This window comes from Arabidopsis thaliana, chromosome 3 (genome assembly GCF_000001735.4).
Source record: "Arabidopsis thaliana chromosome 3, partial sequence".
In the NCBI taxonomy this organism is placed as follows: domain Eukaryota; kingdom Viridiplantae; phylum Streptophyta; class Magnoliopsida; order Brassicales; family Brassicaceae; genus Arabidopsis; species Arabidopsis thaliana.
In genome coordinates, this window is record NC_003074.8 from 10,185,697 (window position 1) to 10,203,141 (window position 17,445).

Genomic DNA, 17,445 nt, shown 5'->3' on the forward strand with positions numbered 1-17,445 from the left:
TTTCATTATGTTGAACCCTTCTCGAGAGGGTTCTCATACCCAAATTGAAAAACAATACTTGTTAGTTTCTAAGAAATAATGATCTTATATATTAGAATTATATTTGAAATGGGTTTATATAGTCTTACAAGACATAGAAATACAAAAAACAAAGATAACAAAGTTAACTTATCTAACGCGGCTCAATTCGTACAACTTCGCCTTATTCACCAAATCAACAACAAAACAAACAATGATGTAGTCTCAAGAGACTAATTCTTCAATCATCCGGCCGGATTACTCGAGTTATAACTCCAACAACACCAACACACATGAGATAGCCCCTTGAATTTTGGTCTCTTACCTCTGGGTTCACATGTGCAACCTTCTAAACTCTTTGCTAATCTGGGAGAAGGAGGATTTTTCCAAAATTCGTCTAAACATATATTATTACTGTTAGGCCCACATGTTCCATTACCCTCCACCTTACGGTCACATATTCTTATCGTTCGTCCTGTTCATAATATGAAAAGAGAAAACTTTTTAGAACAAGGTTTTTAGCATTTAAAGTAAACATCTAATACTACCAAAATATTAAAAGTTTATGTTTAAATTAAAAACCACCATTTCTTAAAGAAAGAATCACAATTTCCTATCTTAGCCTTAAAATCTATATAAAAAAACACAGTGTTAAAATCTATATTAAAACATAGTGTTTAAATCTATATAAAAAAAAATCTATATAAAAGAAATATACCTTTAACAAGGTTTGTTTGGAGGAATATGAGAAAACAGAAAACTATAAATGAAGTAGTATATCTCATTATTAAAAAAATATAATAAAAATTTAGGCATCTAACTTGCAAAAACTTGTTGAAATCTTATTAAATATACTTCACACAAACTAAAAATAGATATAATTTTTTTACCAAATTAAAGAGAACCCTAAAAATGGAAAAGAAATGTGGTAGAAAAAAAAGTCAACTAGAGAGAAAAGATTGATGGTCTATTTTATACTTTTCCATATTTTTAATAATTATTTTGTTTGTATAATAATATTAATTTTAAAACTTCTATCTTCTTTCTATTGGTCACAAACAAAAAGGAACAATAATAATGACACAAAACATCAATCTTGGTGGAACAAAAATAAATACCTACAACATCAATTTTCATGGATCAGATGGAGTAGTAAACTTTTCTTGATAACATTGTTTTATAAAAACATTTATAGTATATTGTACAAACTGATGGTATTTCAAAAGTTTTTGTTAAATTTATGTTGTTAGTAGAAAATGTTATTTTTATCGACTTAACATTCAATGATAGAATAATTTGGTTTTCTTGCATTAATTATTTTTCTTTTACTAAAGATTATTGGTTCTTACATATTAATATAAGATTTCAAATGTTATATCGATTTGATTAAACGGTTACATTTTATTTAAAATATATTTTTTTAGTAATGAAAAATAATGATTTATGGAAACTTACACTAAGAGATGTTATTGCAGATAATTAAATGTTTTAACGATTATAAATTGGAAATCACGCAAATGTCCGATTTTTTTGGTTTTCGGAATCGGTGTTTCGTTCTAGGACTCTGCTCGTGGGTTTTTGCTTGTGCTCCCATTGTTTGTATTGTGTTGTAATTTTGTTATTTTTTTATTAGATTTTGGTCTTTTCAACTATTTGTATGTCTTTGTAATTTCCGTCAAAAAATTACGAGAATGGTATAAATCTTCACATTGTTAACAAAAAAAAAAGTTTATTTTGAAGCATCTTCTCACAGCAATGCTTCTACGCAGCTTCCTGTTTTCTGTTTCCCTGTTTTCTTCATCATGGTCCAACTTTTTGTACATATATAATCTCTTTTGTTGACTTATAAATTTAGCATTTCAACCCAAGAAAAAAAAAGCAAAAATGAGTTTCAAACTCTAACATTAACTGCCACCTGATGGATAGTGATGTTGGAACTGTTTGTTTAAGTCTATTTGTTGAAACAACGAATATGATAGTATAAATTTTGAATATGACATAAAAGAATGATAGTATAGGCTACAATCAACAGAAACACTATTTGAAAAGATGAAAGTTTGGGATAAGTTGCATAAGCAAGTGTCATATATTGGTGAAGAGTCATATATATACTACCAACACTCAATACAAACTCATAAGAAAAATACAAAAATAAAATCTAATAGATGATTTTCAAACTTGAACATCAACAGCCAAGTATTGGTGTTAACTTTGATCTTAACCAAAGCTTTATAGCAAAAACACAATGACACTTTTGTCTAGCAATTAAGATTGCCTTATTTTTTAGCTTTTTCATTTTTTAGAAACAGACAAAACAGGAAGCAAGAAAAATGAGTGGAAGAGATGGCTCCTAAACATAAGGAGAACCGATTCTCCTCTTATTTCTAACGGAAGCAAATAACATAACAAAAAAAAAAAAAAAAAAAAAAAAAAAAAAAAAAAGAAAGAAAGAAAGAAAGAGAAAGAAAACATAAATCATCTATTTCTCACTTATGTTCGACGTACTAGTTTTATTGATGGTTTTGCTACTCCATCAATTGGATTTGATTTCCAATTGTCCAAGGAGGACTTCTCAACTTAATTTTGGAGACCTCCCTTTCGGCGTACCCCGAGATTATGAAACAATAATAAGAACAAAAGAATTTGACTTCTCTCCTTTTTTCACTGTAGCCCCACTTTTCTGCCCTAAGAATGAAGGAACCTGGGCAACGGCAATGGCAGTTGTGGCAAAGTGGTCGTGAAGAGCTATTGTTAGACAGCAAACTGTTATCATCATAGATAATATGTTTCCCTTCTTTGGCGTATATGATATCTCCAACTACGCAAAAGACATGTAAAGTGATCCCGCAATCTTTACAAGTGTAGAACCAAGTCTTTGGATTTGTTTCTCTTTCGCAAATATCACACCAATATTTTCCGCTTGCCTTTTCCTCACCATAACATAGAGTGAGTGGATGATCATCGTACCTGGGTAGCGTTACTGTTAATGGTAGAGTGGCACAACGGAAATCCAAAAAGTAATCACATTTCATACAACCTATGACAACTTCTGTTTCATCCATGCCGCAGCTCTGGCAAGTCTTCACGTCACCGAATCGTTGTTTGAGGTAGAGTAAATGATGATCGTGACTTCCATGGATTAATGGCACGGTAATTGAACTGCAAAATATGTCCAAGGATTTTCTTAAATATGTAGAGTAACTAAATCCGTGGAAAAAAACTTGATGACAAGCTTCGCAAGAATATGGGAGGAGGTAACTTTCGAGGCAAAGCGTCAAAGGTTGTGGGCTCAGAAAATGCCGTTTCTTCTTACGTAGATTAGCACACGTTTCATGGAGAATGAAACTGCATTTCGATTCTAAACACTTGTAGAATGTGCAAGAACCTATGGGACAAACACATCCTCCACACAAGCTACTTTCTTCACCACCTTGACCGAGGCTCGTGAGGTTATGTTCATGAGCAAAATGAGTGATTGTGTTGTCATCATTTCTCTTGAATGGTTCGATATATTCAACCTTTTCCGGTACTCTATTAAGCTCTTTCCCATCCCATACGTCTCTCCTTGTTGCACATAGTGAATGAATAGCATAACGAGGACAAACAGAACAAGAATAAGCCCCATATGACCAATCAATCTCTTCCCAACAAACTCCACATCTCCATTCTCCAGGACCAAGCGGATATTTGAAGGAAACGCGGTGGTCATGGTGATTGACGTTTATAACCTGTGGTAAACGAGCACACTTTTGATGGAAGATCATGAAATCACATTGAACACAGATGTAAGGAGAACGATCGCCTTTCGTCCCACAAGCATCACACACGAAGGAGATCAATTTTGGCATGTGTGAGTGTATGCTTATGGATCTTCATATTTGATAGAGAAACTGGTGGAGGGCCTTCAGTCGCGCAATCCAGATCCAAGCTGAACTTACATATATCACAATGATATAGTAAGTTCCCAGTAGTGCCTCCACATATATCACAACTTCGGTCCGTATAATCTGGAGCTCCACTGGAGATAAGCTTAAGAGGGTGTCTGACATGAGAAGGGTGAATAATCTCTGGTGATTCAAATACAGAGACACATCCCTCATGAATCACCAACCTGCAACGAGGGCAGCAATATCCATGTTTGCTAGTACCATGACAAAAGTCGCATGACATAAGAGAAGCTTTTAAGTCAACCATCAGTAGGGGATGGTGGTGCCACTCCATATTCAGATCAGATCGAGCACACAAGGAATCAATTATGCAATCGATATCCAAATTGACTTTACAATCATAGCAATGATAGAGAAGGCGCTTCGTGTTTTTACCGCATAGATGGCATTTCGGGTCTGTGTGATCAGGAGCTCCGGTTGTCAGAAACTCAAGACTATGCCCATCATGAGAAGGGTGGTTGATTCTCGCTTGTATGTTGAACACGAATACACATTTCTTGTGTATCGTAAACTTGCATTCACCACATGAGTAGCCATCACCGTAGGATCGATTGCAAGCATCGCATTCAAAACCTTCGTTAACGTCGGATACACGATGCTCGTGTCCTTCTAGCACATAAGTCATGGCTGTTGCGGTTAGCAGAGATGGAGAGAATGCAAATTTATTGTTGGAATAAAATCACTTTGGTTTTGTGTAATAATAATGGATCAATATAGTTGTTCATTTATATTATCATATCTGACGTTAACGTTGACAACTAGTGGGCACGTCGCTACCATTCGTTTAATTTAAGCACTATTTAGTATTGATTGTCCCGCTAAGTTTGTGTATGTCATGTTAATTTGTTTATTTCAAATTTAATTAAATAACAAAAAAATGTTGCCCTCAAGGTAAAAGAAGATTTGATATCATTATAATGGGAAATCTGTTTTTTTATACTTTCATAATTGTACTATGTTTAAATTTATACCTAAATTATATCGTTGTTTAGAATATATCTCAGAAGATAATGTGTATGCAGGATTTCGTATACAGATCCTCGAAAGAGAGTGATAAGTTTTCAGGATTATGATGGTTTTATACATCATCAAATGACGAAACATCAAGTATGGGCGCTGTTAATCTCCGTAGAAGTCTCTCCTACTCCATCAAAAGTCGAAGCTCTTCTTTGGGCGATGAAGTGTATGATCGGTGCAGATAATCAAGATGTAGCGTTCTTTACAGACTGTTCAAACCTGGTGAAGATGGTGTCTTCCCCAACTGAATAGCCAGCATTTTCAAAATAAAAGGAATTTCTGAGCGACAAGGATGAGTTTTCATACTTCTCTTTATCTTTATTCTCTTGAAAGAGAATCGCAAATGTAAAAATAAATAATTTGGCACGGAAAATCCGTTCTGAGCCGCATCAAATTATCTATGTAAACAATATTTCACATAAATAACTCTTTTGAGTTTTTATTAAAAGCAGATGACAAAAAAAAATGAGATATCTCTCGATATTAATCAATCGATTAAAGAAATAAACTGAGTTTGTGCTTCAATAGAATTTGAGGCTCGTGTTTTAGTTCTAGGGAAGTGAAACTACATCACTTTAAGAAAGAAAAAACTCGGTGGGTACCCAAAATTTTTTATAGGGTAAATCCGAGTAAAATTATATTTTTTTTGGGTATCCACCTATTTTAAATCTGTTTTTTTTTTAATACAAAAAACAAGTCTCATGCATGTTTAATAATAAACATATATTTTGGGTATCCATCGGATTTTAACCCAGTTTTAACAATCCTAAATATAGACATTTATATAAAAAAAATTTAAATTAAAACATGAACAAAAATAAAATACAAAATCCGAAGAACCATAAATACTTATATTGAAACAAAATTATACAAAAGCTATATGCAGTGTAAACTATTTATTAGATTTACCTCATACATGTTGTTCTCTAAAAACCAATTGATATCAAACAACTTTTTCAAAAATAAAGAGGATAAAATTTTTTTTGTAAATATTGAATTATAAAACAGAGTAATTTATATTTTGTTATATAAAGTTGTACTCAGTGTGTATACTATTTGTTTAAATTTGATTGGTTGTTTTTCTAAAAATAATGTGTTTTAATAAATAAAATATTTATGTGGTAGGAAAGCTGATATGGTAAACTGAAGCACGTTGATTTGTATGAATGAAAATGTTTTCTATTGATGATAATTAAAATGAGATGTCAACTTGAAAAAACCATACTGTATTGATTCCTATTTTAATATTTGTTAGTCTTTGTTTAATTTAAACGCTAATATCGAAGTTTGGCCTGCCATGTTAGTTAGTTTACTTTGACTTATTCATTTTTGTATCTTTGCTCTTCTAAGAACTCTCAATAGACAAGTTTTCTTTCTTTCTTTTTAATTAAATAATAGAAAATCATTACACTGAAGATAAAAGAAATATTTATTTCAGCAGTTGTATGAATCTTGATCATTGAAGGAAGAAGTCAATGTCATGACAGCTAACATTGAGCCGTCGATAACACATTCGAGATTAGTCATTAAATAAAGACCATGGTGTGTGCTATAATAATGTTAAGAACGGTATTAAACGGTGTGCTTAATAATTGGCTTTTTTGTGGGTTAACTTATATTTTACACGAATATACTATTGGGCCTTAAGTATTTAGTTATCGGCCCATAAGCATTTAACGATAACGGGAGTTTGGTGAATCCGAAGCTAATCTCTAAAATCTTTCAGTTTCGAGATCCAAAGTCACTCACTTTTTTCTGAAATTCGCTACTCAGAATTTTCCCGCTCCACTGCATCTCTACGGCGAATGGACTCACCGATGTCAACGAGTTCCATAGACGGAGACGAAGATTGGGAATGTTACGAAGACGATGGCTTCGTTTACAATCGAAAAAAGCGAACCCGTTTCGCCGACGCTGAAGAAACATCAAAACCGCCGGATCCGGAGTTAGATCGGGTGGTAGAAGAGAGGAATCGAAGGATACGGAAGAAGAGATTACTGGTGAAGCTCAAAAGAAAGTACCAGAGTGAGATCGACCAGTGGGAGATTTTATCGAATAGTTTCAATGCTATGCAAGAGAAAGCAGATCGATTTCAAACGGCGCAAAGAGAAGAGAGGTTAAATGCGAACGAAACGATGTCGTTTCCTGGGAATTCTTCCTCTACAACAGAAGGAGGCCGAGAATTTGGCGGAGAAGATGCTTCTAAGTCGCCGTCGTCTATGCTCGACCAACTTCTTTTTACGGTAATTAGGGTTTGGACTCAATTCGATGAAAGTTTTGAAATTGGTTCGTTTTTGAAATTTGAATTTTGAAATTTTGCAGGTGGAAAGACAAGAAGCGGTAATCAACGAAGTCTCAAAGCTATGTGAAGTTACAGAGAACATATGTAGAGTGGAAGAAGAAGAAACGAAGCAGTCCTTCTTTGATCTTCCCATATGGAGCTCACCAACGGATCTAATGGCATCGCTTTGTGGTGATTAACACTTAAATTAGTCCTCTTATGTGGTTTATCTGAGCTCTCTACTTATGTTTACTTTGTACAATGCGTGTGTGTTGTGTTTTGTTGCAATTGTAGAGTGATTTTGTGTGTTAGGCTCGAATTAGGGGGTGTTCTATCCGGATTTTAGTCAGTTATATCCTCAATTTTCAAAAAAAGCTTCAGTTTTATACTGGTTTTTCCGGTACGGTTTCGGGTTCGGGGTTTGGATATAGATATGGGTTCAGGTAAGTTTGTCTTAGATTGAATCCTTCCTATGCTCAAGAATTATGTATCTATTTTTGCCATACCTCGGATTCTATAAATCATGAATATTTTGAAGGCAAACACTAATTGAACTGAGTACTTGTTTGATTGTTTCAACAAAATATGAAAAGCATAACAACCTGCAGTAACTTAAAACCACATTGTGTTTCATTGTTAAGATGTGTATGTTTCAAGCAATCTAAGAAGTTTGGTAGATAAATTAAAGAGTTATAACTAAAAGATTAAGCAAAGAGAATTGTCAAATATCGAAATAAATCACCCAAGACTGTACAAGTTCCATTCCCTGATGAGAGAGCATTTTAGAGGATATAAAATCTCTACAACTTGTTCAATGGTCAGTCTTCTTCAGATTCCGCTTGAGCTTCTGATTCGTCTCCAATATCCTCTAAAAGCTTATCAACATCAACTCCTAATTCTATCAGCTTCGCGCTTAGTTTCTCGACTTTGCTTTCCTCTTGTCCCAAACATACTAACAAGTCATTTAACTCGTCTTCGCTCTCTTTCTGAGCTTCTTTTCTCACTTCTTCCTTGATGGCTTCTATATCAGGAAACTGCATGGGACTCTCTCCTCCTTTCAAGGATTTCACTTCCTGCTCAAGATGGTAATTCGCCTGTTCTAGACTGTTGTATGCATCCGATAAGCTTTTTAGGTCGAACTCAAGTTTTGCAGCCATGTTCTTGTTACTTGATGCCTCAGACTCGATCTTGGCTTTTTCAGCCTTCACTGTCTCTAAACGCTGAGATGTTTCTTGGAGTTCTCGTCTGATGCTTTCCATCTGAACTTTGTCCATTACTGTACTTGCTCTTTGCTCTGATCCTTGAGATTGCTCGTTCCTGCCAGAGCTAGCTACGTCTTCTGCCAAAGCAGCGTTTCGAGCAAGAAGGTTCTGTAAAACACAGAGGTCACAACAACAAGAAGCTCTGTCAGGAACAACTGATGTTGAGATTTCTTTTTTGAACGGTTAACCTCAACATATATTTATCACATCAATTCAGAGACCTATTGTCTGAATATTGTTTGATATCCAGCTGAGAACATAAGACCAATTCTAAATAGTCCCATCTTAGCCAAAACTTAGTGCTTCCTATATTCCGTTTCAGCAATAAGCAATGCTTCCTAATACCCATATTTTTAGTTGAACCCCCTGAACTTTTCATCTATTTTTAAATTTCATGTTACTTGTGATGAATCTCAAGATTTGTCTTCTTTTAATTGCAATCAACACCAAAATAGTATATATTTTCAGATATGCTAACAGTATTATACTCAGTAGCATAGACAGTTCTGAAGAGGGACATACCTGAATCTCCGAGCACTGTTTCTCTATAAAGGCTTTCAAGCGGTTGATGTAGTCTTTCTCATTTTCTCCGCTCTTCTGCTCCAAATCTGCTGGTACTACAGCCACCTCACTTTTTGGCCGACTATACACATCCACGATTCTTTCTCTGATGTTACCTTCCAAGCTCTTCACTAAGCCTATGAAACTAGCATCAAACAAAGATAAGAGCATTGGGTGATCCTCATTCCCTTTAACCATTTCATCTACCTCATCCACCTCATTAATCTCGGCTTCACTCGGCGTGGGTGTTCTTGTCAACGGTTTATAACCCTGTGGAGGTTTCTTGGAGGGAGAGAAGATGAAGCTGTTCTGCATCTCTTCAAACTTTGAGAAGTATGATGTCAGCCCCATCTTCTGGCCCACAGCATCAACTACAGAAAAAGCATCTTTACCATTCTCAATTGATTTATTGTAAATGACGCATTCTCCCAATAGAATAGACGCCAATCCCCTTATGCAAACTGTTGCAGCTGGGTCTGTTACCAGCTCGAGCAAAAACGTTAGGTGGTGGCGGGAATCTAAAAAGCACTGAACTGCAGTCGGACAATCAACAGTCCATGTCACCAGCAGTTTTAAAATGATCTGTTGAATATATGATTTCCCCAGTGTGCTTGATTTCTCTTTGCTTTTCATGGAAGAAGCAACAGCCAGGTATCTGACAATCCTCTGAAAGAGAGGCTCTGGAGTTCCCATGGACGGCATCGGTGATTCAAGTACGATTTTCAAAGCCTATTGAGTTTCCCAAAAAGTCAGTCAATGCAGGAAAAACAAAAATATTGCGTACAGAAAATAAGTTTAAAGTGATGACTTTGTTACCTTTTCCTTGCACCGAAGATTGTCCTTGACAACATGAGAAAGAATGCTTGCAGCTCTGCAACATGTCTGTTTTTAAGAAGTAAAAAAATAACTGTAAGTTCCGGAATGCTTTTAAATTAATATCCAACAGAGAGAAACAATTTTACCTCAAGATCACCATCAGCTTCACCAGAACAAAGGCCTCGTAACAACATACTGACACATATAGAAAAAAAGTTGGATAAGTTTTAATACAAGAGAAGTAGGTCAAAGTTGGAGGACCATGCAAACTCGCAATGAGAATGAAGAGTGAGATCCCTTCAAAACAACACTGCGAAAGCCGCAGAAGAAAGAAAAGAAGATGGAACCTTCCAAATGACATGTGAACATCATCTTCTAGATGATCTCGGGATGTGGGATGTGGTTGAGGTATTAAAGTCGAAGCTAGCATTGTTTGACCCTCAGTATTTTTCTGAAAACGTTTAGTGAATGAGATTCTAGATAAAGATCCAATCACATACTATATTAGAAGAAGCAATATCACATTAGACTATGAACTAAAAATCTATAGGAAAAAAAGTTTCAAACCTCACAGAATGTCTTGAAAACGTAATCAGCTGCAACAAACTCTTGAATACTGGACGTCTGTAAAATGATCCGGAGGATAGAATTGAGTGCAGGTTCTACTTGCCGATCTTCACCAAGAACTTTGCTAGCAAGGATATCACGGTTCTTAGGATGTCCATCAATTAGATCTCCAATGCATTTAAATGTCTAGCAGCAAAGAATCACAATGCAAAAGACCAGTTAGAAAAAAACATCAATAAAATACTTGCTTCAGACAACTGTTCAGCAATTGGCTAAAAAGAAAGTGCAACAATCTCTAGAAAAAAACTGCTAATAGATCACTGTAAGTATATCAGTTCCCATGGTCAACCTAGAAACAATGTTCAACAGCTGAATTCTAGAATCTGAATGAAACTATTCCAACTTATTGACAGTTGCGCAAATCAGGAATGAAATTTCGATATACAATGAAATATGAATACTAACAAAAAAAGGGAAGGGGCTAAGGAAGAAGATTTCGAATAAAGATGATTTGCTTACCATGCAGCGAACAGCAACAGGCGCCCATTGGCTTTCAACACCCAACATCAGTAGGTAGTCTAGCAGTTTTTTCTGTTATTGGATCAAATATGATAGAATAAGAAACATATTCGATCCTGTCCACAATAAGGAATCATAACATTTGAATATCATAACAAACCTGAACTAAAACTGTTCGATTTGCCAGCTTGTTTGAATCTTTTCCAGGCTCCGTGTCTGCACGTCCCATGATCAGCATATTGATGGTCTCCAGTGCACTAAGCAGATTAACAGTCTACTGGGAATTTGTTCATTCAGAAGGACAAAGATTAACAAAATTGCACAAGCTGGTAAAATAAATCCATAATGGGAGAAGCACTCTATGATCTAACCTTTTGCTGGGTGAACTTATATGTAATCCCTCGCAGTTTTAGAATTGAAATGATAGGTTCAAAACCCATGGTTTCCCTTAGTAATATCTGTATAAGTTCAAATATTAGCATATGTTGGATCTAGTAAATTAATCAGAAAAATCAAGACCAGAAACAAAGCTTCAAAACCTGGTTAGATGAACTGCTGCGAAGAAGATTGTTCAACAACTCCAGACAGTCCTGTATATAAAGAACAAGATTAGTGCAAGTGCACGGGCAAGGAATTTGAAGTTTAGCATAAGCAGGCAATCCCAAAGTATGCTGACATATGGAAATGTAAAAGCCAATAATGTTTAGGCCTAAATAGGAGAATGGGTTCTTCATTTATCCTTTTTATATGCCAAATTTTTAACAGATTACAAGTGCTATAAATATTTTTAAAAGAGCAACTGGTCACCTGCACAACCACATCGCCATCTGACCCCCCTTCCTCCTTAATGATGCTAAAAATCTTTTCAAAAGCACCTTCAAAGACAACAATTTTTTGGATCTCCTACAAATGTAAAATTGATCGATCAATGGCTGCCCTCGGCTCAAGGCAGAAGAAAAGGAACAGTTACAAATATAACCAGGAGGTCTCACCTCTGCTTCACGAGTCAAGTGCGTAAGAAGCAACAAAGCCTCGTTCCGGATTACCTATAAGGCATACACCAAAAAAAAAATTACAAACATGATATTGTTCCCTTCCAGAGTTTACCGTCTCATAACCTCCTATTTGAGGTTGACAGGAGGTTAAAGAGGTCAGAGTCTTACGTAAACAATGGAAAGATCATACATATCCAATAAATAATTAATTATTTACCTCTCTATCCATTAGCATATCCATGAGCCGAGTAATACCGCGAGGAGTGGTCAAAATAGCTTCCTGCAACCTGAAGAGACAGTCAGCAACAGTCTCTATAGCATACAGATAGAAAAATGACACAGAGATAGTACATCCTAAGATACATACCTGTTTTGAGAGTTCATAAGCAGAGCTGTCAAAATCTGAAGAGTGTAATATCGAACATAAAAGTCTTCTTCCTCCTGTCATACCACCAGGAAAATTAACCATAGGATGCACACATAAAAAACAAACAAAACTAAAAAATAACTTTTTCTATTTCGAAAATATTGAGTAAACTCTAACCAGCAAACTCAAAAGAAGAGTGATATTTTCAGCTTCACGGGAGAGCAAGTCGGAGTTCATAAGAGCTGCCTGGACTTCAGTCTTCTGTGCCCTTGCATGATCGATTGGCGTTAGAGCGCCAAGAAGAGTTTCTAAAGCACCTCGAACCTGGACAGTCAACAAAATTATAAGTCTAAGGCACCTCGAACCTGGACAGTCAACAAAAATATAAGTTGAAGAAAAGCACAAAACGGTAACATTAACAAGAAATTCAATGGATAATCCCAAAGTAAAACAACAAGAGATTTATAAGTGCAACTTTCATGGTTAAGAATCTACACTAGACCAGAATCCATACTGAAGGAAATTTACAACATTTTCCTTTCCAATTGATTTTCCCCTGGACTTGTGGACCTATTCTGATTCTGAATTATACATCGCTACACTATTAGCAAGGACTACGAAAAGTAGAATTACAAATGCTACTCACCCAAAACTACTTTGTTTGGAGCAAAAAAAAAAAATCCATCTTTAACAAACTTTGCTTCAACGATTTTTACCACATTTTCCATAAAGTGAGGACAAGAGATTGTGCTATGACGTAAGGACAAACAGCACTATGCACAAACTGAGAGAGAACAAAAGAAATATGGAAAAAAAAAATAAGGGTACAGCACCATTTCAAGATCATCTCGTTGATCCTTTAGGATGCCCACTATCACAGGAAATCCTGAAATGACAGAATGTAAATTGTAACTTTAGATTTTATCTCACAATCAATCAGACACATAACATAAAACAGAAAGACACATACCGGCTGCTCCAAAAGCTAATTGAGCAGCATTACTTTCTGCGACAACAGACTGAAGTTCTACTATAGCAGTTCTCCTATCGTCAGGCAAGGTACCATTACTTATACGATCCAGCAGGCGTTGAATGTAACTACAAAAATACACCAAATAAAAATCCAATCCTCATTACTTCATTTCTCGACATACTTACGAGCCATGATAGCCTATATCTCCCGACTCATGGCAAAGAAAAGAGAAGAAAATGTACCTGTCTTCATTAGAAGATTGATTGTCGCCAAAAACCATTCCAACAACCCCCTGTAAAAGTTCGTAAAACAAGTTAAAAACACCGGGAAACTTTAATAATGCTGCTGTTAAAATGCCATGGAAATATAGTATAAAGCTCTCTGCCATCCTCATGATTAGTAAACTACCAGTCACTCTTTCTACACCATTGAGAAACTACTAAAATTCATATTGGAATCAACACCGAGCAAATGCAAAACAGACTCCTCTCAACAAATACAGCTATTCGAAAACACGGAAACAAGAAGGAAACATGCATTCGATCCAAAACAGAATTTAATCACCCTGAAAACCTGACAGCTGAAATTAAGCTCACAATCGAAGAAAGATATTCACCTTATAACGGGATGCCAAATCCATATCTCGTTATAGCCAATAAAATCACCTGAAACAACAAAAATCAAGAAATTTTCAACCAAAATTGAAATAGCAACAACACAAACCAGTACAAAAACGGAGAATCAAACTACAAAACCCTAGAACTCCGAAATTTATCACAGAGAGGGAAAACAGAAATTGAAAATGGCGAGAATCGAACAGCTTACACAGACTATGTTGATAAGAACAAGATCAAAACAAGGAAGAAGAATCCTCCAGGCAATGGAACCGTGATAGATCGCAGCGATCTCTTCTTCACAGAGTCTCTCGTGTTTTTCACCTGACCGATCTATTCAAGCAAAGTCAGAAGAGCTGATAAACCGTTCGATTCGTCACGATGATATTGTTTTTTTTCTTCTTTAATGGTCGAAGAGGAAGATTGATAACGTATTATACTCATGCCCGCACCAGATAACTAGCTCTTGTGAGATTACAGGATGCTTGAATATGGGCCCATTTAGGTCCAGTGGGCTTTTATGGCATAGCCAGTAAAACTGTGGAGGTTTATTTTTTGTGGATTGTGTTATGCTCATAGACTTTAGTCATCGGTGTTCGGTTATCAGTTTTTTCGGTTCTAAAATTTAGTATCCATTTGATTATTTTGAAATTTTTGTTTGGTTTCAATTCGATTCTGTTTTTTTCGGTTTTTAAATTTAGTATGCATTCGGTTATTTTATTTCGTATATTTTCGTATATTTCGGTTATTTTTGAATATTTTCAGTGATTTTTGAGTATTTTTACTTATATATATTCTCAAGTATTTTTTTATTATTTAGTTTAAAAATAACTAATACTTTTAAAAATATAATTATATTTTAGATATTTTTGGTTATCCAAAATATTCGGTTCGGTACCGATTCGGTTTCGAATTTTTAGTTATTTTTAAATTTTTGGTTCTGTTGTTTCTGTTTATTTGCCAAGGCCTACTCGTAATGTTTTCAACACAAATCTTGGCAAATATTAATAACTAGATGAGTATCCGCACCACGTGCGGGCTTTCACTTTATATTTCGTAATTTAAAAGTATTTAAATATAAAATTTAGGTTATTTTTTTAATAGGCAAGAAGACAGAATTCCTATTTGATACTAAGCTCCATAAATCATCATTTTTTTTTTGCATTTTGCATTTAAATTCCTAACAAAATATTTTCTTAGTAAACATTATTTTCAGATTTTTTTTCATTTGTGTCAACCTTAAACCAAAAAAAAAAAAGACAAAATGCAAAGAAGATCGGAGTACCCGCTCTGAAATTCATTGTGGTAGTATTTAAGTAGGAAAATTAAGCATTGATTATCGGGCTGTCGTTTCGTTTAAATAAAAAGAGTTATTAAGTTATAGTAAATAGACAAATAGAACCAAACCTTGATAAGCCTTATTGATTTTTTGAAACATAAATGTAAAATAATTTTCTTCTTTTAATTTTCATTGTTGCCACTTTTGCAAAAACAAAACAAAATAATACGAAGTCCATAACCGAAAAACTCTATCAGTGAGGATTTGAGTCCAAGAATTTGATGCTAGAGTTCTCAAGTACTTCTCACCATTTTTAATATATTCTATAGAAAAAGAACAACCTACGGAAACTATTAGCTAATCCACTATAAAATTATTTAATCATATTTTGACTTAAAATGATAAAATTTAGGGGAAAATATCCAAGAGTATGAGAATCAATTAAATAATTTAATTTAAGAAAAAAAACATACAAAATAAAAGAAAATTATTATTCATACAATTAATTATGTAAAAATTTATAATATATATAAATAAATAATAAATCACCATAAACAATTAACTTACATTAATTATTAAGTGGACATGTGGCAAAAGCTAAGTGATGATGTGTCATTCATATAAAGAGAGTTGGCCAACTTTCATATATATGATTACACCACATATAGATAATTTATAAACTTATGATCTTTATATATACAATTTTTATAAAATTACCTACATATTTGTTATTATTAGTTAATTTGTTATTCTAGATGAACACTCATGCTATGCATGGGTTTTTATTTTTAAAATTGTTGGAATATATGATTATGGTCTTTTGTTGATTTTGATGTTCATTTGTGTGTGTGTTAATTTGTAATTAATAAATTCATATCTATTTTATATAGTTATAAGTTTTTATGATTAAATTTATCTATAATTTGAAATATTAATTTTACTATAATATGAATATTTATATACCTATTATTCAAATATTTCACTATCATGAACACATACAACAAAATTATATGATATATTAATATGTAGTTATATTACTTATGTATTTTGAAACTTGTCTAATTTAATTTTAACAAATAATTCTTTATTCCATATATTTTTTCGTCATCTAGTACACCAACCACATCATGATATGCTAATAATTTAAGTCAACACTTTAATTTTCTTCCCTTGCAAATAGCCATATAGAGTCTCGTATTTTGTGTGGATATGTCTAATGTCTCAGATGACCATTACGTGAAAAAATTGTATATCAATGTTATCAAGTTATCAGACCGCACAAAAATAAACAGAAAGAATGTCATATAATAAATCATATTCACATAACGTAATAATAAGAAAATATCCAACTAAAATTACTAAATTAATATGAGGTTAGATCGCAAACATCTAAACTACAACACACGTAAATTTTTAGCCATTATGGATTAATAACTATTGATAAACAAAACTCAAACAATAAGTAAAATAGAATGAAAGTAGTACTTAATACATTATTATGATTTTTATTTATTGAATGTTTTTAAAAAAATCATTTTAAAAGTGAGATTAATAGAGAATTTAACACAGCAAAAGACTTTTGATTTTCCCTCAATTAGATTTAATGATTTTTTTATTTAATTAATGTAGAATAACACATATCATTTTCTTGTGTGATGATGTGTCACTCATATAGAGAAAAGAGTTGACCAACTTTCACATATATGATTAATAATAATAATAGCCACCTGACAGAAAATATTAAAATTTACGTCTTAGCATAGTCAACAAAATTCAATATTCAAGAAAGCAAGATTTGAATTGAACCAATCAATAAAAACTAAGGTGGAGTTAGAATCGTAGATTAATTATTCACTCGCTTACTTCTATTAGTTCTATATGAAAAAAAAAAAATGCAAAATAATATAACAATGATAATGGTCTAATAAGACGTCGTTAATCCGTGTGTAATATAATGGTCGAAGATATTTTAGCGTAAACTCATAGAGATTTTAGATTTTATTCGAACAAAGATGATATATAGTTGTAATTACCTAGACTTGAGGCCGAATGTTTTTACCTGTCATAGGTTTACGGAATACTCATGCCTATACATTATTTCTTCGCTCTTGGATGAATAGGATTTAACCCGGATACTTATGCTAATTAACCAAAAGAGAAAGAAGAAGACATCGTTAGTGACAGAGACTTAACAAAAGACATATTTAGATGATGTGTTTACCATTGGCA

At 33.8% G+C, this 17,445-nt stretch overlaps 4 protein-coding genes and 1 long non-coding RNA gene across 6 annotated transcripts; 1 reads left to right on the top strand and 4 right to left on the bottom strand.

Moving 5' to 3' along the window:
• Window positions 1–68: 68 nt before the first annotated feature.
• On the bottom strand, window positions 69–841 carry SCRL19 (SCR-like 19). The gene is made up of 2 exons (NM_001035706.2): window positions 737–841; window positions 69–493 (listed from the first exon to the last, which is right to left on the bottom strand). Exons 1-2 carry the CDS (start codon window positions 801–803, stop codon window positions 264–266), a joined length of 297 nt encoding a protein of 98 aa, NP_001030783.1. The 5' UTR covers window positions 804–841; the 3' UTR covers window positions 69–263.
• Window positions 842–2,036: 1,195 nt separating this feature from the next.
• AT3G05265 lies at window positions 2,037–2,269 on the bottom strand. Its single transcript, NR_141163.1, has one exon. It is a non-coding gene; the product is annotated as an other RNA (long non-coding RNA).
• A 168-nt stretch (window positions 2,270–2,437) lies between these two features.
• Window positions 2,438–4,652, bottom strand: AT3G27510 (Cysteine/Histidine-rich C1 domain family protein). 2 transcript variants are annotated; one of them, NM_001338890.1, is made up of 2 exons: window positions 3,056–4,652; window positions 2,456–2,985 (listed from the first exon to the last, which is right to left on the bottom strand). In NM_001338890.1, the coding sequence occupies exons 1-2, from the start codon at window positions 3,864–3,866 to the stop codon at window positions 2,837–2,839; spliced, it is 960 nt and encodes a 319-aa protein (NP_001325535.1). In that variant the 5' UTR covers window positions 3,867–4,652; the 3' UTR covers window positions 2,456–2,836. The 2 variants fall into 2 exon arrangements, with proteins under 2 accessions (NP_189388.2, NP_001325535.1); NM_113667.4 differs by having other exon boundaries at window positions 2,438–4,648.
• Window positions 4,653–6,597: 1,945 nt separating this feature from the next.
• Window positions 6,598–7,804, top strand: AT3G27520 (cryptic loci regulator). Its single transcript, NM_113668.2, has 2 exons — window positions 6,598–7,225; window positions 7,305–7,804. Exons 1-2 carry the CDS (start codon window positions 6,788–6,790, stop codon window positions 7,461–7,463), a joined length of 597 nt encoding a protein of 198 aa, NP_566819.1. The 5' UTR covers window positions 6,598–6,787; the 3' UTR covers window positions 7,464–7,804.
• GC6 (golgin Putative 6) lies at window positions 7,781–14,350 on the bottom strand. The gene is made up of 20 exons (NM_113669.3): window positions 14,149–14,350; window positions 13,940–13,988; window positions 13,566–13,615; window positions 13,321–13,448; window positions 13,184–13,236; window positions 12,528–12,674; window positions 12,351–12,424; window positions 12,201–12,270; window positions 11,981–12,034; window positions 11,796–11,891; window positions 11,528–11,578; window positions 11,360–11,446; window positions 11,149–11,262; window positions 10,989–11,060; window positions 10,470–10,655; window positions 10,250–10,353; window positions 10,049–10,097; window positions 9,903–9,968; window positions 9,048–9,815; window positions 7,781–8,633 (listed from the first exon to the last, which is right to left on the bottom strand). The coding sequence occupies exons 2-20, from the start codon at window positions 13,961–13,963 to the stop codon at window positions 8,082–8,084; spliced, it is 2,745 nt and encodes a 914-aa protein (NP_566820.1). The 5' UTR covers window positions 13,964–13,988; window positions 14,149–14,350; the 3' UTR covers window positions 7,781–8,081.
• Window positions 14,351–17,445: the final 3,095 nt, after the last annotated feature.